General features: G+C 32.3%; 2 protein-coding genes across 4 annotated transcripts in view; one reads left to right on the forward strand and one right to left on the reverse strand.

The window, feature by feature from the left end:
- Window positions 1-12,144, forward strand: part of LOC134687127 (ATP-dependent RNA helicase DHX33-like) — a 39,794-nt gene extending 27,650 nt beyond the window's left edge. Inside the window, exons 13-20 of the mRNA XM_063547141.1 lie at window positions 304-394; window positions 1,683-1,748; window positions 2,004-2,092; window positions 2,384-2,450; window positions 7,902-8,006; window positions 9,474-9,674; window positions 10,495-10,604; window positions 11,586-12,144. Coding sequence (XP_063403211.1) covers window positions 304-394; window positions 1,683-1,748; window positions 2,004-2,092; window positions 2,384-2,450; window positions 7,902-8,006; window positions 9,474-9,674; window positions 10,495-10,604; window positions 11,586-11,667 — 811 coding nt within the window. The 3' untranslated portion in view covers window positions 11,668-12,144. The remainder of the gene's footprint in view (window positions 1-303; window positions 395-1,682; window positions 1,749-2,003; window positions 2,093-2,383; window positions 2,451-7,901; window positions 8,007-9,473; window positions 9,675-10,494; window positions 10,605-11,585) is intronic.
- Window positions 12,145-23,512: 11,368 nt separating this feature from the next.
- The window catches only part of LOC134687128 (prickle planar cell polarity protein 3-like), a 90,322-nt gene continuing 86,105 nt past the window's right edge, over window positions 23,513-27,729 (reverse strand). For all 3 annotated transcript variants that reach the window (XM_063547144.1, XM_063547143.1, XM_063547142.1), the window contains one exon: window positions 23,513-27,065. In XM_063547144.1, coding sequence (XP_063403214.1) covers window positions 26,917-27,065 — 149 coding nt within the window. In that variant the 3' untranslated portion in view covers window positions 23,513-26,916. The remainder of the gene's footprint in view (window positions 27,066-27,729) is intronic.

Consider the following 27,729-nt stretch of genomic DNA (forward strand, 5'->3'; position numbering starts at 1 on the left):
TTTAAAGTATTTAAAAAGCAAATTTTTCTGCTTTTCCTTTTGAATGGTTATACACTAGTAATTATTTGGGGCCCTTTTTAGCTTGCTGTTCCGTTTGAGCGAAGGCTCTGTGTTGAAGACTGTACCTTGATCTTTAATGGTTTACTTTAATAAATTGTGACTTGGATGGAGAGTTGTCTCATTGGCACTCATACAACATCTTCTTATATCTAGATTTACAAATGAGTTTTAAACAAATGATACATAGATATCAGTATCCTGTTATATGTGTTTTCAAAAGCAGTTATATTTTTGTATTTTCAGGTGTAATTTGTCCAGTGTTGTACTACAGTTACTTGCCCTTGGTATCTCAGACATTGTTAACTTTGATTTTATGGACAAACCATCGATAGAGGTACTTACTGCATTTCTGGTTTGAGTTCACCACTAGTTTATAAAGTTCATCTAGATTTTTATGCCCCACCTACGATAGTAGAGGGGCTTTATGTTTTCTGGTCTGTGCGTCCGTCGGTCTGTTCGTTCGTCCGTCCGTCTGTTACACTTCAGGTTAAAGTTTTTGGTCAAGGTAGTTTTTGATGAAGTTGAAGTCCAATCAACTTGAAATTTAGTATACATGTTCCCTTTGATTAGATCATTCTAATTTTAATGCCAAATTAGAGAATTTATTCCAATTTCACGGTCCAGTAAACATAGAAAATGAGTGCGAGTGGGGCATCTGTGTACTGTGGACACATTCTTGTTTTATTTAGAAATAATGCTTACAGTCAAAGAAAATTACATTCAAGAAAACATATTTTTATTTAATAATTACAATTTGTTGGGGTATTTATAGGGGTTGTTACCCCAGAACTTTTGAATGTTTATTATGGAAATGTTAAGAATTGCACATGAGGTGTTCCCGTTACCGCTTTCTATGTACACGACATCACCGTTGTTGTGACGTTATCTATTCAGAGTTCCAATACAAGTATCATTGCAAGTAGACGTTCTTATTTCTAAGCCTTAATTTGTGTCCGATACAACCACTCTACGATAGGAATCAAGCCTTGTAAATATCATAATTGTAAGATTGTCACAAGTCTATAATTACATTGTTATTTGTCTAGTATTGCATTGTCATTGGTCTATAATTACATTATTATTTGTCTAGAATTACATTATTATTGGTCTATAATTACATTGTTATTTGTCTAGAATTACATTATTATTGGTCTATAATTACATTGTTATTGGTCAAGAATTACATTGTCATTGGTCTATAATTACATTGTTATTGGTCTATAATTACATTGTCAATGGTCTAGAATTACAATATTATTGGTCTAGAATTACAATATTATTGGTCTAGAATTACAATATTTTTGGTCTAGAATTACATTGTTATTGGTCAAGATTTACATTGTCATTGGGCTATTATTATATTATTATTGGTCTAGAATTACAATATTATTGGTCTAGAATTACAATATTATTGGTCTAGAATTACATTGTCATTGGTCTATAATTACATTGTTATTGGTCTAGAATTACATTGTTATTGGTCTAGAATTACAATATTATTGGTCTAGAATTACATTGTTATTTGTTCAGTATTACATTCTCATTGGTTAATAACTACTATGCTATTGGTCTAGAGTTACATTGTCATAGGTCTCGTACAATATTGTATGTATTTTTTCCAGTCATTGATAGGTGCAGTTCATCAGTTGCACAGTTTAGGGGCAGTAACTAAAGAAGACTGCATTAAGGTTTGTGTATTTTTATTCATATTAAATGTTTTTGTCTTCAGAAACAAATATTAGATTTTTATAAAAATTACCATTTGAATGGTAACATATTAACTAAAATAACAGTTGTTATATTTGTCTTAGATTACAATACGTTTCAGTTATTATATAGCATGATAAAACTACAGCGTTAAAATTATTTTCATGCTTTTTGGTCTGTGCATCATCTGACACATATCCTTATTTTAACATTGCCTGTTTATATTATTGTTTTAGTTGACTCCACTGGGTAAACAGATGGTATCATTTCCATTAGATCCCAGACTTTCTAAGACTGTACTCATAGCTAAGGATAACCACTGCTTGTAAGTTTCAGTAAATTAGTTCGGTTAAGAAAGAATGCATACTATTTTAAATACTTTAATTTTAACAACTTGCAGTTTATTCAGTACACCTAGTGCTGTGAATTTTTTCAGTATATTTATTACATTATATAATTACAAGGGACTGACAGATTGCCTAACTGTTTTAATAAAGTTGAAGCCATCTTAAGTATTTTTGAGAGTTTAAAGAAATTGTACATATACAAATGTGTGTTGTTAGATTTATATATGTTTCAAAGAATCTAGTAAAAGAAAAATGTTTATATTTTTTAGAGAAGAGATATTGAGTATTGTGAGCATGCTGTCAGTAGATTCTGTAATGTTTACACCACAAAGTAAAGTAAGTCATTATTATACCCCACACAACGGGTTGCGGAGGGAATAATGTTTTTGACCCGTCCGTCCGTCAGTCTGTCCGTCCGTCAGTCCTGTTTCTTGATCTCGACTTGAAACTCCTCTCAAACCACACAACAGAATTTCACGAAACATTTTCAGATAATAAGGACATACTATGTTGTAGTGCAAATCAACTGGAAATTGCGATTCAATTTTTTTTCTAGGAGTTACGCCCCTTTGAACTTATTTACTTTAATGTACTACTGCAACAGTTTGTCATCGCAACTCCTCTCAAACCACACAACAGAATTTCACGAAACATTTTCAGATAATAAGGACATACTATGTTGTAGTGCAAATCAACTGGAAATTGCGATTCAATTTTTTTTCTAGGAGCTACGCCCCTTTGAAATTATTTACTTTAATGTACTACTGCAACAGTTTGTCATCGCAACTCCTCTCAAACCACACAACAGAATTTCACGAAACCTTTTCAGATAATAAGGAGATACTATGTAGTTGTGCATATCGAAGGGAAATTGCGATTCAATTTTTTTTCTAGGAGTTACGCCCCTTTGAACTTATTTACTTTAATGTACTACTGCAACAGTTTGTCATCGCAACTCCTCTCAAATCACACAACAGAATTTCACGAAACATTTTCAGATAATAAGGACATACTATGTTGTTGTGCATATCAACTGGAAATTGCGATTCAATTTTTTTTCTAGGAGTTACGCCCCTTTGAAATTATTTACTTTAATGTACTACTGCAACAGTTTGTCATCGCAACTCCTCTCAAACCACACAACAGAATTTCACGAAACATTTTCAGATAATAAGGACATACTATGTTGTAGTGCAAATCAACTGGAAATTGCGATTCAATTTTTTTTCTAGGAGTTACGCCCCTTTGAAATTATTTAATTTAATGTACTACTGCAACAGTTTGTCATCGCAACTCCTCTCAAACCACACAACAGAATTTCACGAAACATTTTCAGATAATAAGGACATACTATGTTGTAGTGCAAATCAACTGGAAATTGCGATTCAATTTTTTTTCTAGGAGTTACGCCCCTTTGAAATTATTTACTTTAATGTACTACTGCAACAGTTTGTCATCGCAACTCCTCTCAAACCACACAACAGAATTTCACGAAACCTTTTCAGATAATAAGGAGATACTATGTAGTTGTGCATATCGACGGGAAATTGCGATTCAATTTTTTTTCTAGGAGTTACGCCCCTTTGAACTTATTTACATTAATGTACTACTGCAACAGTTTGTCATCGCAACTCCTCTCAAACCACACAACAGAATTTCACGAAACATTTTCAGATAATAAGGACATACTATGTTGTTGTGCATATCAACTGGAAATTGCGATTCAATTTTTTTTCTAGGAGTTACGCCCCTTTGAACTTATTTACTTTAATGTACTACTGCAACAGTTTGTCATCGCAACTCCTCTCAAATCACACAACAGAATTTCACGAAACATTTTCAGATAATAAGGACATACTATTTTGTTGTGCATATCAACTGGAAATTGCGATTCAATTTTTTTTCTAGGAGTTACGCCCCTTTGAAATTATTTACTTTAATGTACTACTGCAACAGTTTGTCATCGCAACTCCTCTCAAACCACACAACAGAATTTCACGAAACATTTTCAGATAATAAGGACATACTATGTTGTAGTGCAAATCAACTGGAAATTGCGATTCAATTTTTTTTCTAGGAGTTACGCCCCTTTGAAATTATTTAATTTAATGTACTACTGCAACAGTTTGTCATCGCAACTCCTCTCAAACCACACAACAGAATTTCACGAAACATTTTCAGATAATAAGGACATACTATGTTGTAGTGCAAATCAACTGGAAATTGCGATTCAATTTTTTTCTAGGAGTTACGCCCCTTTGAAATTATTTACTTTAATGTACTACTGCAACAGTTTGTCATCGCAACTCCTCTCAAACCACACAACAGAATTTCACGAAACATTTTCAGATAATAAGGACATACTATGTTGTAGTGCAAATCAACTGGAAATTGCGATTCAATTTTTTTTCTAGGAGTTACGCCCATTTGAAGTTATTTACTTTAATGTACTACTGCAACAGTTTGTCATCGCAACTCCTCTCAAACCACACAACAGAATTTCACGAAACATTTTCAGATAATAAGGACATACTATGTTGTAGTGCAAATCAACTGGAAATTGCGATTCAATTTTTTTTCTAGGAGTTACGCCCCTTTGAAATTATTTACTTTAATGTACTACTGCAACAGTTTGTCATCGCAACTCCTCTCAAACCACACAACAGAATTTCACGAAACCTTTTCAGATAATAAGGAGATACTATGTAGTTGTGCATATCGACGGGAAATTGCGATTCAATTTTTTTTCTAGGAGTTATGCCCCTTTGAACTTATTTACTTTAATGTACTACTGCAACAGTTTGTCATCGCAACTCCTCTCAAATCACACAACAGAATTTCACAAAATCTTTTCAGATGATAAGGATATACTATGTAGTTGTGCATATCAACTGGAAATTGCGATTCAATTTTTTTTCTAGGAGTTACGCTTCTTTGAAATTATTTACTTTAATGTACTACTGCAACAGTTTGTCATCGCAACTCCTCTCAAACCACACAACAGAATTTCACGAAACATTTTCAGATAATAAGGACATACTATGTTGTTGTGCATATCAACTGGAAATTGCGATTCAATTTTTTTTCTAGGAGTTACGCCCCTTTGAAATTATTTACTTTAATGTACTACTGCAACAGTTTGTCATCGCAACTCCTCTCAAACCACACAACAGAATTTCACGAAACATTTTCAGATAATAAGGACATACTATGTTGTAGTGCAAATCAACTGGAAATTGCGATTCAATTTTTTTTCTAGGAGTTACGCCCCTTTGAAATTATTTACTTTAATGTACTACTGCAACAGTTTGTCATCGCAACTCCTCTCAAACCACACAACAGAATTTCACGAAACCTTTTCAGATAATAAGGAGATACTATGTAGTTGTGCATATCAACGGGAAATTGCGATTCAATTTTTTTTCTAGGAGTTACGCCCCTTTGAAATTATTTACTTTAATGTACTACTGCAACAGTTTGTCATCGCAACTCCTCTCAAACCACACAACAGAATTTCACGAAACATTTTCAGATAATAGAGACATACTATGTTGTTGTGCATATCAACTGGAAATTGCGATTCAATTTTTTTTCTAGGAGTTACGCCCCTTTGAAATTATTTACTTTAATGTACTACTGCAACAGTTTGTCATCCCAACTCCTCTCAAACCACACAACAGAATTTCACGAAACATTTTCAGATAATAAGGACATACTATGTTGTAGTGCAAATCAACTGGAAATTGCGATTCAATTTTTTTTCTAGGAGTTACGCCCCTTTGAAATTATTTACTTTAATGTACTACTGCAACAGTTTGTCATCGCAACTCCTCTCAAACCACACAACAGAATTTCACGAAACATTTTCAGATAATAAGGAGATACTATGTAGTTGTGCATATCGACGGGAAATTGCGATTCAATTTTTTTTCTAGGAGTTACGCCCCTTTGAAATTATTTACTTTAATGTACTACTGCAACAGTTTGTCATCGCAACTCCTCTCAAACCACACAACAGAATTTCACGAAACATTTTCAGATAATAAGGAGATACTATGTAGTTGTGCATATCGACGGGAAATTGCGATTCAATTTTTTTTCTAGGAGTTACGCCCCTTTGAACTTATTTACTTTAATGTACTACTGCAACAATTTGTCATCGCAACTCCTCTCAAATCACACAACAGAATTTCACAAAATCTTTTCAGATGATAAGGATATACTATGTAGTTGTGCATATCAACTGGAAATTGCCATTCAATTTTTTTTCTAGGAGTTACGCCCCTTTGAACTTATTTACCACAATGTACTACTGCAACAGTTTGTCATCTCAACTCCTGAAACTACTCAACAGAATTTCATGAAACCTTTTAAGATAATAAGGACATACTATGTAGATGTACATATTGACAGGAAATTACGATACATTTTTTTCTCTACAAGTTACACCTCTTTGAACTTATTTGCTTTAAGGTACTACTTAAACAGTTCGTCATCTCAACTCCTCTGAAACCACACAACAGAATTTCATGAAATTTTGTAGATAATAAGGACATACTATGTAGATATGCATATTGACAGGAAATTATCATTCAATATTTTTTCTTATACAATTTTTTTTTCTTACACTTATTTAATTTCTCCAATGACAATGTGCAGACCAGGGGTATGTGAGCGTGCGCACTAAGGTTCTTTAATTATTCTTGTAAAGGTTCAAAGGTCAAATTGATATCAGTGGTGGATCCAGGGGGAGGGTTCTGGGTTGGTTTTTTTTACGATCAATATCAATGCATTTGAATGGGGACATATACTTGGAACCCCCTCCCCCCTTTACCAGGGTTGTAAAGCCCCTTTTAATAAATGGCTGTATCCACCCCTGTATATTGCCAGATTATCTCCATGGTTGGATCCATATTTAGGTGCTGAAGGTAACAATATTTACCTGAATGTGCTAGAAATCTCAAATTTCAAATGTTGAAATAAAACAAAGTTGAAATTTAACAAATCTCAAAGAGTTACAACAATGTCTGATTGAACACCTATGCATTTCTCCTTAATGCTTCAATAGGCATAGAAACTTTTTGTTAACAAATTTTAGCATTGTATTCATCAGAATTTATCAGAAGTTCTAAAACACTGTAGATCATATCATCATTAAATAAATGTAAGAATTTACAATTTGTAAAAGTAAACCCTATTAGATCAAAATACCGTCTTCAAATTGGAGCCTTTGCTCCCACTGAACAGCACGCTATAAAGAGCCCCCAAAATGACATGTATAAAACTATTCAAACAGGAAAACCAAGGGTCTACTTAACATAGAAAATGATAGTGCAGATGGAGGAGCATCCATGTACTATGTACACATTCTTGTTATGTACATAATTTCATAATTTAAGATTTTTCATATCATTCCATAGTTTTGTTTGGCAGACAACATTCATGTTGTTTTATGTACTAATAAAAGTGACATTTATGTGCTCTTTAATACAACATCAATGTGTAGAATAAATTGTAAAGCTGAATTTGACATGTAATTTCTTGGTTTTAGTCTTTAAATTATTAAAATTTGTATGCTGTAGTTTCTTGAAAGCATCGATCATGCATGCGTATTAAATATGAAATATGAATTATTGAGGTTAAGTCATCACTTTTACTCCTCAATAGAATTAATAAGATTATCCTTCATTATTTAGATATTTACACTGGAGAATTTTCCTATTATTACTCTGTATCTTATTGTTTTTATGTTGTGTTATGAAACTAAGTTGACTTTAATCATTATAGAGAGAAGAAGCCTTAGAGACCAGGAAGAAGTTTATCTCCAGTGATGGTGATCACGTGACATACCTCAATATTTATAGAGCTTTCAAGAGTGTTAGAGGAAACAAGGTTTGTTGTGTGAACTCTTTCTTTTTATACCCCATTTATGGGCATTATGTTTTCTGATCTGCATCTATTTGCCTGTCTATCCTGCTTCAGGTAAAGTTTTTCGGTAGAGGTAGTTTTTGATGAAGTTGAAATCCAATCAACTTGAGGCTTAGTACATATTTTCCTTATGATATGATCTTTCTAATTTTAATAAGAAATTGAGTTTTTACACCTTTTTTAGGGTCAACTGAACATAGAAAATGATAGCGTGGATGGGGTATCCGTGTTCAAGGGACACATTCTTGTTTAAGCAAGATCTACTGGTTACAAAGACAATTGTTTATCCATAAATTCATTATTTGTTTTTGTTAAAGTAGGAAGTTTTACAGATGGAGTGTTTGATTCATGTGAATATCTCATGGATATAACCTTCAGTGGACAACAATGGTAAATTTTAACCATAATACTTGTAAACAAATATCTGATTTATAAAAATTGAAGTTTTTGGGCTCATCTGAGTGGTGAAACGAAATGTTTTTGAAAAATAATTCTGCATCATTTAACTGTCAGAATGCAAATGTGTATAAACTGATGCATTTAAGTCATTAAGTCACAATATGGGATAATTTAGAAATGCTTTTCACAATGGTTAATTTCTGTGCATTACATTTCTTGGTAGGCTTATATCCATGATTTTTGTCGAGCCTTCGACTTTAGTCTAAAAAGCGAGACTAAGCGATCCTACATTCCGTCGGCGGCGGCCACAAATATTCACTCTGTGGTTAAAGTTTTTAAAATTTTAATAACTTTCTTAAACTAAACTGGATTTCTACCAAACTTGGACAGAAGCTTGTTAATGATCATAACATAGTATCCAGAAGTAAATTTTGTAAAAATAAAATTCCCTTTTTTCCGTATTTTACTTGTAAATGGACTTAGTTTTTTTTGCGGGAAACATTACATTCACTCTGTGGTTAAAGTTTTTGAAATTTTAATAACTTTCTTAAACTATCCTGGGTGTATACCAAACTTGGACAGAACTTATTTATGATCATAAGATAGTATCCAGAGGTAAATTTTGTATAAAGATAACTCCATTTTTTCTCTATTTTACTTTTAAATGGACTTAGTTTTTCTTCCAGTTAACATTACATACAGTCTGCAGTTAAAGTTTTCAAAACATTTATAAGATTCATTAACTATCTTAGATTTTTACTAAACATGGACAGAAGCTTCTTACAATCATAAGATAGTATCAAGAGTAATATTTTTATTGATTTTTTTCCTCATTTTTATTGAGCCTGCAATTTACAGCAAAAGTAGGCGAGACACTGGGTTCCGCGAAACCCTTACAAATTTTTATACATTTTCACACATTTTAAATACACATTTCACAAACCACCCTTTTTGGCAGTTGGTTTGAATTCATGGGGTTTTGATTATAAAATCTGATATTATATATTTTATGTGCGTTTTATTCATTTATAGGAGTGGTGTCATGAGAACTTTATAAACTTAAGAAATATGAGACTTGCCTTGGAAGTGAGGAAACAGTTACGAGGGATCTGTGTTAAGTTAGAGCTACCAATAGAATCATGCGGACAGGATTTCAGTGTTCTCAGAAAATGTCTGGCTTTTGGTTTCTTCATGAATGCCGCTGAACTACAGAAAGAAGGAGATTTTATTTCTGTAAGTGCTACACTGCAGAATTCTTTCTATTATATCTGTCATTATTTTTCAACTTTATAAATAATTGTTATTATGAATATTTTCCGAATTGAAATCACGTAAGCATTTTTAGAAATCATTATGATTATTATGCAGAAGGAAAAATGCAATATTAAAAACTCACATTTTATTATTTTTTGGTGATAGTTTACTACAACATGTACTTGAATCATTTTAAATGATCATAGATGTTTTCAAAGAGTTAACAAAAAGGATAAAACAAATATACTGTTCTGATATTCATATAATTTAATTTTGGATGTAACGCATCTTCTGACGATATTTTGTTATGAGCCCATAGACATAATTTAGTCATGCGACCGTGACGTCATCAACATTTTTTCATGGTTTGAAATGGAATTTATAAGAAATGACTTAGGTGAGCTTAAAATGTGGTGCACACTGTTAAATAACCCGCTACACGCGTTATTCAGTGTGCATTACATTTTAAGCTCACCTGGCCCAAAAGGCCCTAATTACCTAATAGGTCAATTGACTCCCTAAGGAGTTATTGTCCTTTATAGTAAATTTTTAACAATTTTCATAAAATTACTGGGCCAAGTTCATTATAGATAGAGATAATTGTAAGCAGCAAGAATGTTCAGTAAAGTAAGATGTACAAACACATCACCATCATCAAAACACAATTTTGTCATGAATCCATCTGCGTCCTTTGTTTAATATTCACATAGACTAAGGTGAGCGACACAGGCTCTTAAGATCTGAGAATATCTTCTTTTTATATATATTGAATACACTATTATTTTTTGTTCTGTTTTAGCTGTCCAGCAGGAAACCAGTATCTATTCATCCCTCATCATCATTGTTTATGTGTAAACCTGCCTATGTAATATATAATGAACTCATACAGACCACCAAATGTTACATGAGGTAAGAACTAGGCTTATAAATAGAGAGAGTTTACTTTAAAAATGTTTTGTCTGAGAAGCTTGAATATGGTTAGAATGTCTGTATACAAGATCACTGTCATTATGTTACTTTGCTCACAAAACCTCTAATTTGTCAAAGCAAATTAATTATTTGTTTTCTCTTTTTATGCATTGTAATTTATCAATATATGAAAAAGAAGTAATATCCAGAAATTGTTAATGAGACAACAGTCCACACAGCCTCGAACAGTGAGCAAGTATGCATTTAAAACATTGAGGCATTGTTAATAATTTGAAATAATAACATTACATGTATGTTTCATTATAATACGTAATTTTCATTGGCTCATTGGCTTACAGCAATCTTGTGTCATTTTGAAATTAACCTTCATTTCAAAATGAAATGTAACATTGGCTAGAGGTATATGGGGAGGGTTGAGATCTCTTAAACATGTTTAACCCTGCCGCAATTTTGCGCCTGTCCCAAGTCAGGAGCCTCTGGCCTTTGTTAGTCTTGTATGATTTTTAATTTTAGTTTCTTGTGTATACTTCGGAGTTTAGTATGCATCCATTATCACTGGACTAGTATACATATTTTTTAAGGGGCCAGCTGAAGGAGTTTTCACTACACTTAAGACCCATTGGTCGCCTTCAGCTGTTGTCTGCTCTATGGTCGGGTTGTTGTCGCTTTGACACATTCCCAATTTCCTTTCTCAATTTTATAATGGCACAAGCTTCCACTATAAAGTGTGCAGGTAAATAAAATAAATTTTTTTATAGGGTTGTAAAAGTCTTGACAGTGCACATAATTTTAGAATGAAGCACTATGTGCATAATACAAAATGTACTTTGGTCAAAGCTTTTACAACCCTATAAATTTACAAAAAGAAGCATGCAATGCCTTTACCAAAAGTTAGAAATTATTTCAACAAAGATCCAAAAAAATTTGAATAAAACAGTATAATTTCATCTTTAATTACAGGGACTTAAGTGTTGTAGATCCAGAATGGTTATATGAAGCAGCTCCACATTATTTCAGGAAAAAGAAACCTAAACCAGGATGATTTCCTTCACAGAGTATCTTCAGACTAGTGCAATAAGACAATGTCTTCATTATGTCAGAACCAAAATGAATGAAATCTTGTATAAATGGGACATTCTTACAGTGGGTATATGTTTGAAAGGAAATTGAAGATATTAAGAGGGTATATGTTTGAACGGAAATTGAAGATATACATATAAAGAATGAAAGATTGATTTGAAAGTTTACAGTGGCATACAGTTATTGAACCTATAGAGATCTAGTCATATTACAACTAAATGTATTGGTTATTTTATTGATTAGTGTGATATTATTAGATACAGTACTTTTGAGATCAGGAGGTGAAAGGTGGAAGTTTGATATTTTTAGCTTGGATTCAACAATACATATTTTGAAAGTGCCTTGTAAACCATGTGATGTTATGTCTTTGTCATTGGTTGTTAATATGTTTTTGTTTAAGTTTGTTTTACTTCCTTATATGAATAAAAGTTGAAAATGATTTTTATTTCAATTTGTGTGATGATAAATCAAAACTAAACAGATTTGGTTATAAGTAGCAGTAAAGAGATGTTCCTAAAGAAGTATTAAAAATGTTCAGAGCAGGGTTTCTGATCCAATTGTTAGTTCCTGAGCTTGTTCTTTGCACTAAGAAAAGTAATACATAAATTGTGTGTGTTACCTTACTTTAACTTCCAACTATGCACTCCTATAAACCAGTATACCAAATTGATAGATGTGTATTTTTTGCCAATAAAACAACAATTCACCAGAGTCTAAATGAGTTGGATGTTATCCCTGTAGTTAGCTACAAGAGCTGCACACAAGGTCATATGGTACTTGATGTAGACAGAACTACAAGAATCTGTCACAAAGAGTGTTACTATTGCTGGAAGAGCATTACCTGATGTGGATGGAAGATAGCAAAAATTGCTAGATGTACGTAATTGCCCGTTCAAAAGTTAATGTACATTGCCGAAAATGAAAACATCAGAATTTTGGGGAATAAAGAGTAATTAATTGATACTGCCAATTATGACTATATTAGCTGAAATAAATGAAATGTAACTGTCAACATTGCTTCCAATAATAATTCTCAAAGCCACTGTACTTTGGTTTGACTTTGGTAGAGGCCTCTTTGAATTATATGTACATTTAACACCATGCAGTATAGCTTTGAGTCGTCTCAGATAGTTAAATCTGGATAAATCCTAAACATTGGAACATGATACAAATACAGTTTTATAGTAATATAACTAACATGTAATCAACTTGTACAATGATTAACAACACATAACAGTATCTGTTCAGTGTTTAGAACACTGCCAGGTACAATGTTAAAGAGGCGAAAGGTTCCAGAGGGACATTCAAACTTGTAAACAATATGATAGAAAAGAAACTGACAATGCCATTAATAAAAAGAAAGAAAAAACCAAACAAATAGAAGTACACAAGACACACCATAGAAAACAAAAGACAGCAAAACCAACCCCAAAAATAACTGTGGTGGTCTCAGGTGCTCGGGGGAAAGGTAAGCAGATCCTGCTCCACCTGTGGCACTCGTCATGTTGCTCATGTTAGTACAAACCCGGTAAATAGTCTTATTCGGTAGGTCACATTGTTAAAAAGGGAAAGTGATTGTAGTTACTTCATAAGGAACATATCCAATATCATCTATGAAACATATACTCTATAATGATCAACCAACTTGTGATGGCGTGCATAAAATGAACGAAGGGATGATTTCCACTTCACCATTTGTATTTCTTGAATAAAGTAACAAGTCGACAAGAAGAGGTGTACAATTGGTTCATATAGGAATGCCGATTTTTGTTGAAAACACGTCCTTCAAAGGTAGCAAGTACTAGTATGTTTTCAATCAAGAAATCAAGCATGTTGATAAATAATGACTCCAGTTAATAATAAAAAGCTATTGAACCTTTTAAACCAGTTCTACACGATTGTCTGGTTCTCATAAACGTTTCACTATGTTATTGAGTTCCATAGCACTTGTTCTAGGGGAGGCACTTGCCTTGGTACTTATTTAGACATAAACACAAAATTTAGCTGAACTGCTATCAATGTTAATATCCTTACTTAATTCATGAAATGCTACGATTTTGTATGCCTTTTCTGTAAGACATCTACTGTAGCCTTGTTATCACACGTACACTATATTCCTCAGTTCTTCCACATATGCACCACAAAATAGCAGAAAACAATCAAAATTCTAGTAACAAAAAATACTGAACTCCAGGGAAAATTCAAAACGAAAGTCCCCAATCAAATGACAAAATCAAAAGATCAAACGAAGGGAAAACAATTGTCATATGCCTGAATTGTTCCAGTAACTTTCTGATTTATGAAACGGTTATTTGAACCTGGTTTAATAAGTAGCTATACCTCTCACTTGTATAATACAAACCGCAATAGGGGTATACTTCTTGCACAGCTATTATTTTATGCAATATAAATGTTAGATAAGAAAAAATAGAACCTGGCAGCAAGCCACAGTCCTTTATATTAATCGCAAAAACCTATTGTACTAAATGTGTCAGTATATAAACGGAAATACTGTGAGGAAATACTTTCTCTATTATAAAATATGCTTACACCATTCCATCCCATAGTAACAAAAAGAAAAGCCATACGAATATCATCCTTGCACTCTTTTGTTATTTTAACATAGGTAGTGTGATGATTTACTAATAACTGGTGTTGATAATGAAAAAAGATTGGAGAAAAAAAAGCTCTTCCTGGAATTAAAACTTTAGAGGCTAAAGTAGTTGTAATAACTTACAACTTAGTGCATAATTTTTGGGACAAAACACCTTTTGTGGTTTGTTCCTTAGTCAGAAAAAAATGATAAACAATAAATCTATATTTTTCTATCCTCATTTAAGTGGATGTTCAAAGTGATGAAATTATCAAGAAGGTGCAGACTAAACTTGATGCGAAAGTTGTTCTATGCAATCCTACATACTGGATGTGTCAATTTATGTGACGTATATAATTTTTCTGACGTCAGACACTCAAATCAATCCATGTGTTCGTAGATAGTAGATGTTTTTGTGTCCTGTTAAATTGTTCCTTTTAAAATTGTTATACGATGATGACTGATGTACCCATATTTTGACTTTTATTAATTGTGACTGTTTATTTAACGCATCATGTAAATGTAGCGGAATTTGATGAGACTGTTATTAAAGTGAGAGGGTTAGCGCTATAGAACCAGGTTTAATCCACCATTTTCTACATTTGAAAATGCCTGTACCAAGTCAGGAATATGACAGTTCTTGTCCATTCGATTTTGATGCGTTTTGTTTTTTGATTTTGCCATGTGATTATGGACTTTCCAAATTGATTTTCCTCTGAGTTCAGTATTTTTGTGATTATACTTTTTTCAAAGTATCCAAAATACTTGGATTTGATCGACAGCCAAAGGTAAATGAAGTATAATAATAGTTCCTCCAATCAAAACAGAACATATGTCAGTGTAAAAGTGACTACAGGAATGAATTTGAACGCGTCGGCTATATCAATTTTTCACATTGTGGTTTTCAATTTCACAAAATAAAAATTCCTTATATTTTTAAATCTTGCGATATGAGGGGGTACCTTTCTTTTTCTGTCATTTATAACCGTAGAAAAAAAAATTGTTTGCACTCATAATATTTTGTTTTTAGTTTGCACATCTGATTCACAATGCTCTTTAGGTGAATAGTTTTACGGTAACTCCGAAACCTCATATTTTTAGCCAACGTAAAAATGTTAACAAACCAGAAAGAGGTTTTATGGAGCATTTGGAAGACAATGGAATCTATCACCAAGAGACTAAGCAGTCTATCTCTCTCGGAGCATTATATTGTTCACTAGTTCCCTCTTAAGATGGAATTTGGTTTCCAAGTGAGTTGTCAATTACTTTTTTCTTGAACTACCATGGCATACGTTTACACACACAAAATAGGAGATACTTTGGACGTTTCTGTAGGGATTATAGCATTTTTCATTACAATAAAGTTAGCGTTTTGCAACATTTAGTTCTTTGTAGATACCCCATTAAGCTTATAAATTCTGATTTTTATCAACGACGTCACAGGTTTCATCCATTCATAAACATATCATTGTTTGCTTTTTCACGTTTGCTCAATGAATTGTCCAGACAACTCCTCAACATTATCCATTTGTATTTAAACGTTGTGTTTGTGCAGCATAATGGAAAGATAAGGCTGACCAAGTTTCAGCTGATGAGATCACCATTTGAGTTAGGCTTTGATTAAGAAAGCAATGTTTTCTGAATTGTAATTTCTGTTTTCTCTTCTTTTTATATGGATGATTGTCTTTTGGAACATGATAGGATCTTTTCAGCTTCTTGTACACGAGTATACCGTTCCAAAATTCAAAATTCATAAAGTCCCTTACAATCCCTTTCTACTTTGCGGGTGTGAGTGCTGCCTTGTAGCGGCATTAGCCTGCTCTTGTTCGAAATCTATAAGGGTGTATTTAACGTGCAAGATATATGGCTCTCTTTTAACACGGGTCAGCCATATATCGTACCCTTCCGACGGACTATCGTCGTTTCCTCAAGACCACACTCGCAAATGATGTCAAGAGAGAGCCGCAAATACAGTCCTTGCAATTTTCATTCTAGACGGGAATCGAACCAGGAACCTTTGTGTTTTGTATCTTTGTCTTTATTTTCTCGGTTGTCAATGTATAGGTTTAAAATTCCTCACTTGAGATGACATTATATTTTCAAGGGGTGAATATTTGAGTAACATGGCTTCGGTATAAAAGAAAATGGACTTCCGACGGTAATACAGAAATATACAGTCTTATATTATCCTTCTGTATGTGTACGTATTCCCCAGCTGATTGTCTTTATATATTTTTAATGCAGTGTTTGATGTTTCTGATGTTCAATATTTAGTGTCAGAGATCATATTTATGAAATACATTTTTTGAATAATAAACCTTCCCCAAATGTTCAAAAATTATACACTTGAAAATTTCAACTTCCACGGTCTCTTTTGATCGCAAAGCAAATGCAATCAGGTTTTACGATCTAGATAAGGAAGTCCATTTAAGACTGCTTTACAAAAGGATTGCATATCCACTTTAAAATCCATTAGCTGTGCCAACAAATACGATTGAAAGGTACACAAACATTTGTATTTCAACATCCTTTGGTAGTTTTAAAGATGCAACCTACATTTTAGGACCATTATTTAAGCAACTGACAGGAAGAGAGTATCAGTTTGGAAACATCATTCCGGTTTATTAAGATGGATATAAATGTTACATTGGAAGCGTGGAATAACCACTTCGTGAAAAGCTTCATCCCTAATATTATCTTTAATATGTTTTGTCTCATCATTGGATTTGTTGGAAATATGTCTGTTTTGCTTGTTTACTCTTTGAAAATGAAAAGCAATAATGAGGACCGATATTTTATTCCTGTGCTTGCATCTTTAGATCTGATAGCTACTTGTCTAAGTACAGTACTCCATGTTTCGGATTACTTATTTTTTGTAAATTATCCAATTGAATCACTTTGTGTTGCGCTTAATTTTTTAAGCTGTTTCACTTCAACAGCATCTGCACATATGTTATTTGTTATTGGTATTCAACGCTACTTTAAAATATGTAAACCTCATGGTTTCCAAATGACGTTGTTTTGGAAACGTATCGCAATTGTCATTTTGTTATTTTTGTGTTTAAGTTACTCTATACCAATTGTTATTGCAAGTGGAGTAAGAGAATTTGACTGGAATTATAAAGGAAAAAACGTAACTGGATATGCATGCTCCGTATCTGGAAATAAAAACCATTCTGGATTCAACAGCCGGTTATTTTATTCGGTTCTTCTTATTCTTTTATTCGTCAACATTATTGCAACCTTTGCTGTTTATGCGCCAATAGGGAAAGTCATCTACAAAAGGTATGAAAATACGAAGTCTTTATACAATTCAGCAGGAGTTGCAGACGACAGCAACAAATCTGCCAATGACGAAGGAAATAAACATGTGATGACGTCAGAGGGCAGTTACAAAGACGACCATCCAAAATATGTGGAAAACAATCAAGATTTACAAAGAGTTAGACGAAGTACAGTAAACTTTAATATTATGTTCCTTACAATGGTATTTTTCTACCTTGTGTCGTTCATTCCCACACTTACAATGTTTGTAATAACATCGAAAGATACGTTATATTGGTTCAAGCAAGCTGATGTTGAACTAAACGTGTATATTTGGCTGAATAGACTCTTCATCTTACACCACGTGGTAAATCCATTCGTTTATACATGTTTTGATTTTAAGTTCAGAGATTGTCTGAAGTTATTGATAAGGTGGAAAACTCTCTGATCTGTGGTTAAGTAAATATACTCATCATAGATACTAGGACTAAATTTTATATATACGCCAGATGCACGTTTCGTCTATAGAAAATCTATCAGTGACGCTTGAATCCAAAAAAGTTAGAAAAAAAAGCCAAATAAAGTACGAAGTTTAAGAGCATTGAGATACAAAACAGACATTCCTATACGTAATCAAATTAATTAACCGGTATGTAATTATACTATTATTGGCTTTTTCTTTTGTAACAATGCTTTTTTTATTTAAGCGTACTGAATTCAGTCAGGTAAATCTAGAAAATAAACTCATCATAGATAACAGGACTAAATTTTGTAAATACGCCAGACTCGCGTTTCGTCTACAAAAGAAAAGCGCTTTGATCAGTCCAGGCGATCAGAAGCACGAAATTGAGTTGAAAATTATTTATAGGAAAAGCCAATATAAAGTTTTTCTATTTAGACTATATGTTTGATTTGACGTTTTGTATAAGGATATCAATTCATATGAAAGTGTGTTCTTTATATCTGTTTTTATTATCACATGTATAGATGGTAAATCAAATCACTAACTCATCGTAAGTTGGTCTTTTTGAATTGACCACTAGGTCAAGTATCATGATAACTTGGATTTTGTTACAATGAACAATGAAGTAAGAAAAGGTAGTGAGATGTTGAATGCCTAATACTTTTTAATAAAACAGACATAACTGGAATTCTGATTTAACACGGGCTGCTTTATCTCGTTTTCTTTTGTATATTTTTCACTCTATTTCCCAGATCTCACTTGTTTACCCCTGACATCCCACATCTTCACTTTTTTACTCCCTACTCCCTTCTTCCTATATCATAAAAGCGTGTCAGCCCTTCATGTTAATATATACCAAAACAAATTGTCCTTTTGAAATGATCTAATCACAACAACAAAATCAAGCTAATTGTTCAGTACGTAGACAATAAGTAAGGATGGCAATATAAGTGAGAGGTTTAGCTAACTATTAAACCAGGTTTAATCAACAATTTTCTACATAAGAAAATGCCTGTACCAAGTGATCAAGAGAGTATGATTGTTGTTATCCATTGGTTTGAAGTGTTTGAGTTCAGTATTTTTTTTATTTTACTTTTTCTTAACAAAAATGTCTACTTTGTCGTGCTAAGCGCATCTCCGACCAAAGTATGACTCACCAGTAAAGTGCACATACGTTACAACTCAACACTGGTGAGCTGCTGGCCAAATATTAATGAGGTCAGTTCAACATTATTGGAGAAATGTGACGAACATTGTTCATTCAACATGTTCAACACACGAGTGCTTCAAATTTAAAGTTTTTGACAAATCTGATAAGTGCTCACAAGTGCCTGGTATGGCAAAAAGAAATTCAGAAGCCTCTTATACTTGATGAGTTTTCACAACTACCAGGTCCGGTGTTACCACTACTTGTAACAGGTTCGTCCAGAAGGGTAACATTATTCCAGTAGTCGGCTCTCATATCATATAAATATCATTGATGCGGTCATTTATCTACATTCACTCTGCATAAATGGGTCAAAGCACTATAACACTAAGGCTTTGTACCCTCGAAAAATGATTGCCCTATTTACATTCTGCTCCACAACTACTTCTTTTACGTTCTTTGTGACTTTTAACTAAAATATTTATTTGGCCTTCCACCTGATCTGATTTGAGCGCTCTTAATAAGTGATACACATATGAGTTGCTTACTGTTATGCTCATCTAGCATACTTGTTTATAATCATGGTATCTTTGCTGAGTTTTGTTTCAAACCTTAAACAATTTCCTAGAATAGAAAGATACAATAAAGTACGAAGCTGAAGAGCATTGAGGACCAAAATTCCTAAAAGTGTATTTTAAGGTACATAAATAAAGGAAACTGTAGTATACCGCGGGTCAATAGTCATACACAAATAAAGCGAAAACAAATCCGAGTCGCAAATCAATACTTAAGGAAACACATCAACTGCAAGAGAAAAATAACGGAACATCAGAAACACTGAATTACAATAATAAACAAACGGCAACATACAGGTGTCATACCACCAATTAAAAGTCCCTATCTGTTCAACCAAATTTTGCAATCTTCACAGCTTTCTAAATTTTTTTCCTTAAATTTAACTTCATAGAAACTAGGTATATCCTGAATTATACAGGTGTCATCTTTCTGCATGCCAATTTTCAGCATAGATTCAAAATCATATAAGAAAGAAGAGAGCTCCCGAAAGGAGGTACCCCAAAAATAACCCCTGGTTTTCTGGAAATCTTAAATTAGAATACCATGGAGCGCATTAATCCTCAATTTTCAATGCAAACTCCTAGACAGGTAAAATTTGGCCCAAAATGGTCTTAATATATTTCTCTTTCAACAAAAGTTTCATTTCTGCAAATTTGTTGGTTAGTTTAGGTGAACAATGACATCAAATGCACTATTTTTTGTCCGAGTAGGCCTACGTTCTAAATTCGATGGAGTAATTGGTGGTATGACACCTACATGGAAACAGACTATCTGATAACAACTGTCATATTCTTGACTTGGTACAGGACATTTTAAGAAAACAAATGAGGGTTAAATGAAACCTCGTTTTATGGCTTGTCAAACCTTCCGCTGCCTAACTTACATATTGGTTATTCCTTAAAAGGACATTATCAATTTATATGAAAGTGAAATTAAAGATTATTGCAAGGTGCTTTTTCTTTCTATCTTTTATGAGGTTCCGAATGAATTCTCTTTCGTACGAGTGCAAAAATAAATCAGACAAAAGGGATGCACAATTGTACCCATTGGGATACCGACTGTCTGTTGAAATATCAATCCTCGAACTCAATCAATAAATTGTCGATCAAAAAGTCAAGCATTTTGACAAGTTTATTTGTCAGTACAGCTGTTGATGGAATAACAGCTTCATGGCCATACAATCTATATCCAGTCGCTAATGTACTTTGGTAAAAAGGTTTGGATAGTCATTAAACTAGGTTCAACCTATTTTTTTTGGTCCTGGAACAAGTCAGGAATATAGCAGTTGATATCAAATAGTTCGTTTCTATGTATCTTGGCGTTTGTTTTTGTGCACTTTAGTGTTCCTGTTGTTCCTAAATTGGTTTTCCTCTTATAGTTGACATGTTTTCTCTTGGTTTAAGTTTGTAACCAGGATTTGTTTTCTCTGACTTTTAAACACCGGTATATACTAAAGTTGCCTTTATATTTAGTACTTTGGTAACTAAATGCTTTAAATTCACAAATTATGGTGATGTTCTTAAACTAAAAGCCAGAACTTTGTCATTATCAACGTTTTCTTGTTCAAAAGTTTTTTGATGGATTCTGAGAGTGACAATCTTCAGAGAAAAACTTGTAAAAGTGTTTATGAACATGGATGCAATATAATCTCATCTTATTTTCCTTGAAACTTGGATGGACTTGGGCGTGAAGTATCATTGCAGTTTTTCTTTGACCAAGGTATTGATAAGGAATATTGATAGTTACAACCCATGACTTGGGCCAAAGTTGAACTGGTCAAAGTGTTTTCATAACGTGACAACAGGCCTCAAAATTTCTCACTCCATAATATTCCAGACGTTTGTGTGGAAATAAATATTGTATTATTTTATCAAAGTATATACCTGTTTTTTGGGATACTATACGGCATATTCTGTTAAAAATGAAGAAAAAGGCTAAACATGCTAACCTGACCAACAAGTGAGAAGAATGATGGAGTATCTCATTGACAACTGTTGTTGATTTAGAGGTATGTTTTTCCAAATAATAATAATATCGGCATTCGGATGGGAACGAACTATTTTTGTATCTCCTTGCCGACCTCTTACTTTCATAGTCAGAATTCCTTCAGACACTTGTCAAAAATTAGATCAGGCTTAGCATCAATATACAAACATCACCTACATATGAGATATACTATTCCCAATTTATTCGAAATTCAATAGCTTTAATTGTTGCTATAGACCTTATAAATGTTATCAGTGTTTGAGCAGAAAGTTGAGGTACCATTTTTATTTTAAAGAACTTCATGTTATTTTTCTAATTTTTTTTTAGCTAAGATTACAAAACCTATTTGATAAATATTCCAGAACTTAACCATTAATACACAAGTCTTGAAAGAGGGGTGAACAATACATGAGGGACAGGCAAACTCATAGATTGAAAATAAATTGACAACACCATGGTTAAGCAACACGAACACCACCATAAACTGGGGGTTATAGCAGGTGCTCCAGAAGGGTAAGCAGATCATTCTCCACATGTGAAGTATGTTTTTTATGCACTGACCTTGTTTATGTGCCATTTTTTTTACATATATAGTTGTTTCTTTTATAGTGACTAAGATAACAAGACAATGTTGACTGCTATACCCGAATTTTGCACTTTTTAACTATCATGTCGTAATTTCGAACACATTGTCGTCAATATAATGGAAATTATTTGAACGTCATACAAGTTATAGGTTTAGGTAGCTACATGTATATATTATTTGGGAGCACAAAACACCTGTTTTTAACACACATAACAAGGGTTTGCCTTACAATATCTAATGTTAGGAAAGACCATGAATGATGCCCAATATCAATCTGTGATACTGTTTTAAAGATGAGGTTTGCGGGGTCAGCTAAAAATTAACTGAGGAAAACACTGAACGAGGTGAAGGCACTGAAAGTCTGCAAATTATGCTTAATATAATATCACTCCAAGACTTTTCCAAAGAGGAGGATTGAAGTGAGTTAAAACAAATATGATAGTGGCTACAGGTGAAAGCATTGAAAGTCCAGATATTCGACTTATTTAAATTAAATAATGTTCCTAAATACTGAGAGGTTTTAACCAATGCGATGTATGTGGTTTAGTGAGTATCACAATCATAAGAACAAAAATTCTGATAACTTATACGTATTTTCCTGACATCAGAATAATAAATCTTGCATTTTTGTCGATTCTTCAAAAATAACAGTAACAATGGCACACAGTAATTTTTGAATTTATAGTACCACTCTGTGAGATTGTTCCAAAGAAGAGGCTTTGGAGAATGTGTTAAAAATGTGTTAGAGGATATAGATGTAGGCCTTTTTGTGCCTGCTCCAAGTCAGGATCCTTTGGCCTTTGATAGTCTTGTATGATTTTTATTTTAGTTCATTTATATGTTTTTGAGATTACTGTGATGGCCATTTTCACTCAACTAGTACACAATTTAATTTAGGATCCAGCTGATGACCACTTCCAGGTGCGGGATTTTCTCCCTGCGTTGAAGACAAAACTACAAAAAAAAAGTCTCAAAAAACCAAAGGAAATTTACATCTACAAGATGTCTCTTTGACATATTTCTCATATCCATTCACAATTTATCGAAATTCTGGAAACATAACTGTAAAATATCCCTCTGTGAGACTGTTCAAACAACGAGGGTTGGGAGGTGAGCTAAACAATTGTGTCAGAGGATACAGATTAAGCCAATGAAAGTACGGAAATTTGGCTAAATAAAGTTATAAAAGTCAGCAATTCTTAAAGCTTTATTCATGTTAACAAACAGCTTTTTGCACTAAAATTTAACTTCTAACAAACAGCATTAGTGAAAGTGAATTGTTAAAGATTGTAAATGTTAACAATTTATGTGTTTAAAATTTAAAAGATACATAACAACAACAGTTAAAGAAGCATTTTTAAATATTCAAACACTAAATTTTATTTAACTATAACTTAAAAAACATTCCACTAAAAAATGAAAATAAGAAATGTCCACCTAACTTCATACCTATAATACTATATTTTATATAAATGTATTACAGATCCGTTGATTTGTTTTATACACTAGACCATCCAGTGCAAACATTTTTCAATTTTTTTGTTCTTTAGCTTGATTAATGTGTACATTCTTTCCAAATCTACTGAAAATTCATACACAAAGCTGTCTTTATGCTAATGATATTCTATTTTTAAGTGGATTTATTTTTAATATAAAAAAAATCAATGACAACTAGTTCATTCTAAGATTTTTACAATCAAAAACTTCTACTTCTTTTGAATAAAACGAAATAATGGAAAGATTGAAAAAGTTTGTTTTTTTTAAACTGGAACTTTGATTAAAAACTTAAACATTCAGTTTGATTTCTTTTAAAACAATTAGTTCATGTTTAAATCAAAATGAGTAGTATGTCTCCATGTGACCCACTTCTTGGGAAGATCTGGGATCTTCAAAAATCAGCAGTATCAAGAATTTATAAAATTTTCAAATTCATCATACAAAACAATTATTAAATTATTTCAATAACAATATTCTCATATCAATCATAAACAATTATATGCATATACAATGTATAATTAAAATTTTCATGAATACTTTTGTAGTTTCAAGAGAAAATATCACAGAAATAAAAGAAATATAATATTGAAAAATCTTCCATATATAAATTCCAACAAGATGATTTGTAGACAAATATATATGTATAGTATAGGTGGGAATTTAATGCCTTTGTTGTAAAAAGTGAAAAATATAATAAATCATTTAAATATTTCAACAGTTATTGTGAGAACAATTTATATATTTTCAATAAAGACAACATGAAAAACTTCTTATATATCATGGAATAAATATCATGTTAGATAATATTAAAAAAATGAAATTTTTGGTTTATTACTAGTCTTTTAGCAATATACATTTTCAAAACCAAAACTAAGAATAATAAGTTTTTAAATAAACTTTTTTGAATAAACCAATAATGGGTGAGTGAATAAATTAATAAATTAAATGTTCAATATTCTATTCATAGGTTTTACATCAATTTAATTTGACTTTTAAATTGTATATATCAACTCTTCATAAAACATTGTATACTGTGCACCATGGTTAAATCATACACTCATTAATATAATCTGAGAAATTATTTGATTAAGATGAAGGACTGGTGGCATTTCATTGCATAATAAGTAAAGTATACATTTATTTTCAACATTTAAACCACAAACAAAACAGGAAATTAATCCTGCTATTACTTTCTATGAAGAAAAAAAATGTTCAAGGACCTATGAAGTCCTTTGTACTTATTTTCTAACACATATTGGAATTCAGTTGTGACTTCTGCCTTTTCTGACACATTCAAAAATATGCTGCAATTCATATCAATCAATCTATTAGGGAGAAATGTCTCAAAATGTCATCTATTATATAACCTGGTCCAACATATAACATACATATTCCTAATGACAAAAAGCTGCATCAGCAATACACAGGCAAGTACAATCCTTTAAAGTAACCATGGAAACACTGACATTACTCCCTAACAATACTCGTACAGACACTCACAATAAAAAAGTGAAATAAAAAGTCAGAATGACAAAATCTAAATAAATTGTCATGAAGACAAAAAAAAAAAAAAAATTAGATAAAAAAAATCTTATAGCTGTGTCATCTCAGAAAAAAGGAAAGAAAATGAACAGATATATCTAGGAAGAAAAAAAAATAAAAAATCAGGCATTTTAAACTTAAATCTTTGTGAAGACAAAACAAGAAGGAAATAAAGTTTCCTCTTTAAAATGTGAATGGCTTTGTCTTGGAAGACAGAAACATGTGGAAGATGATAATCATCTAATACTACATTGTACTAATAACTTTGTTTTCAAGGACACAAATCAAAACTTATATGTGGAAAATATGAAATCTTCTTGCTATATAGGTAATGCCATACAAAATAATAAAAGCTTCTTAAGCATATTTTGATTATTTTAATGAGGCAAGAAGGCATTTTCAAACTACCTGTCACAAAACAAACAACAGAACATCTGAATTCACAAATGCTTCCTTACAAAACAATCACTTCTTAATACGAAACTTGTACTAAATTTGGGAATTTTTATAGATTTACATTTCATTATAAAAACAGTCGGCATAGAAATGCCTTACAATCTTAATAAATATACATGTATTTATTTATATTTTTTATCTTAAAATAAGATAAAGATTTAATAAGATCTTGAAACTGTGTCCTTTTTGAAAACAATTTTCTAATTCTTAAACTAATTAAAATAAGTAACAAAAAATATAACAATCTTTATATACACAAACAACTCCAATCAAAGCTTTAAAATCCTACAGAAAGATGCTTCTGGGAATCTTAAATAGTTGAGAGTCAAATTATAATTGATCAAACCTTACATTCTGCCTTATGCATATAATTTAAGGTTACATTACCCCCAAAACTGTTGACAGGGTACTTTTAATGTGTATATCTTCTCATTTAGAATATAAATAAATTTAACATTAAAACAATAAATAACGAAGTGCAGATCTTTCATTAGAAGAAATTCCAAATGAGATTACATATTCTTTTATCAAGCAAAATGAAAATGGAAATTATCCATTTCGAGGGATTAAAGGCAGACTAAAAGAAATAATCAGATCTTTGGCTATTCACTTTCAAATTTTGCGTAAAGATGAACAAAATTTGCCAAAGTAAATGTATTATCTCCCTTTGTAAACATATGTATCTTATTATACTAAATTGAAATTTAGGGAATAGCTAATACTTTTCTGTTTTGTTGGCACACAAAAATGAGTCTGCATTAAAAAAAAAAATCTTTTCAGATCTATTTTTTACATGCATTCTCATTTGCGCATACATGACTTTAATTTTGGCAGGACAAAAAAATTAAGAAATATTTCTTGTAAGCCTAAGCCAGCCTTCATGCTTAACTTTTGAGCCTACAAGCTAGCTAATTTTTTTGAAAATTCTAGCTGGATTCTGTTGGCTTGTATAGAAGAATTTTACAAACTTAAAAGCAATTTTACAAGCAAATGCCATAAGACTTGTGGTTAACCATGAAGACTGAGCCTAGGAAGATACCAGAAGCATCCAATCTAAATTTGCAAACTTTTCCAATTGATTAAATCTATATTTAGCATGTTTTACTGTCTACCACAGTCAGGACAGACCACATGTCCCTCATTCAATAGGAATCCTTTCCCTACCATTGAATTCTTACACTTATGGCAGACGAAACAATCACTGTGCCAATGGCGATCTTCAAATGATATGAATTTAGTTCCTCCGAAACCTATAAAATAAAATGAAAAAAAATTATACAGACAAACTGAAATACTACCTTTTTGTTGTTAGTTATTTTATATTGCAAAAATGTTTTCAAATTCAACCCATGTATTAGCAAGCCTAAATTCACATACAACTTTTTCAAGGGCAACTGGAAGGTTGAGATGAACTAGTTGTTTAGACTGTTAATGATATATTTACACTAAATCCATTGGATGGTGCATGTACAGTGATTGATATTTTACATACATAATTTTGTTATAGGCTTTAAAACAGCTGTCAGTAACTGCAAGTACTCTTCGATATGTACATAAAATTGAGAATGGAAATGGGGAATGTGTCAAAGAGACAACAACCCGACCAAATAAAAAAAAACAACAGCGGAAGGTCACCAACAGGTCTTCAATGTAGCGAGAAATTCCCACACCCGGAGGCGTCCTTCAGCTGGCCCCTAAACAAATATATACTAGTTCAGTGATAATGAACGCCATACTAATTTCCAAATTGTACACAAGAAACTAAAATTTAAATAATACAAGACTAACAAAGGCCAGAGGCTCCTGACTTGGGACAGGCGCAAAAATGTGGCGGGGTTAAACATGTTTGTGAGATCTCAACCCTCCTCCTATACCTCTAACCAATGTAGAAAAGTAAAAGCATAACAATGCGCA

The sequence above is a fragment of the Mytilus trossulus genome, chromosome 10, assembly GCF_036588685.1.
Source record: "Mytilus trossulus isolate FHL-02 chromosome 10, PNRI_Mtr1.1.1.hap1, whole genome shotgun sequence".
Classification (NCBI taxonomy): Eukaryota; Metazoa; Mollusca; class Bivalvia; order Mytilida; family Mytilidae; genus Mytilus; species Mytilus trossulus.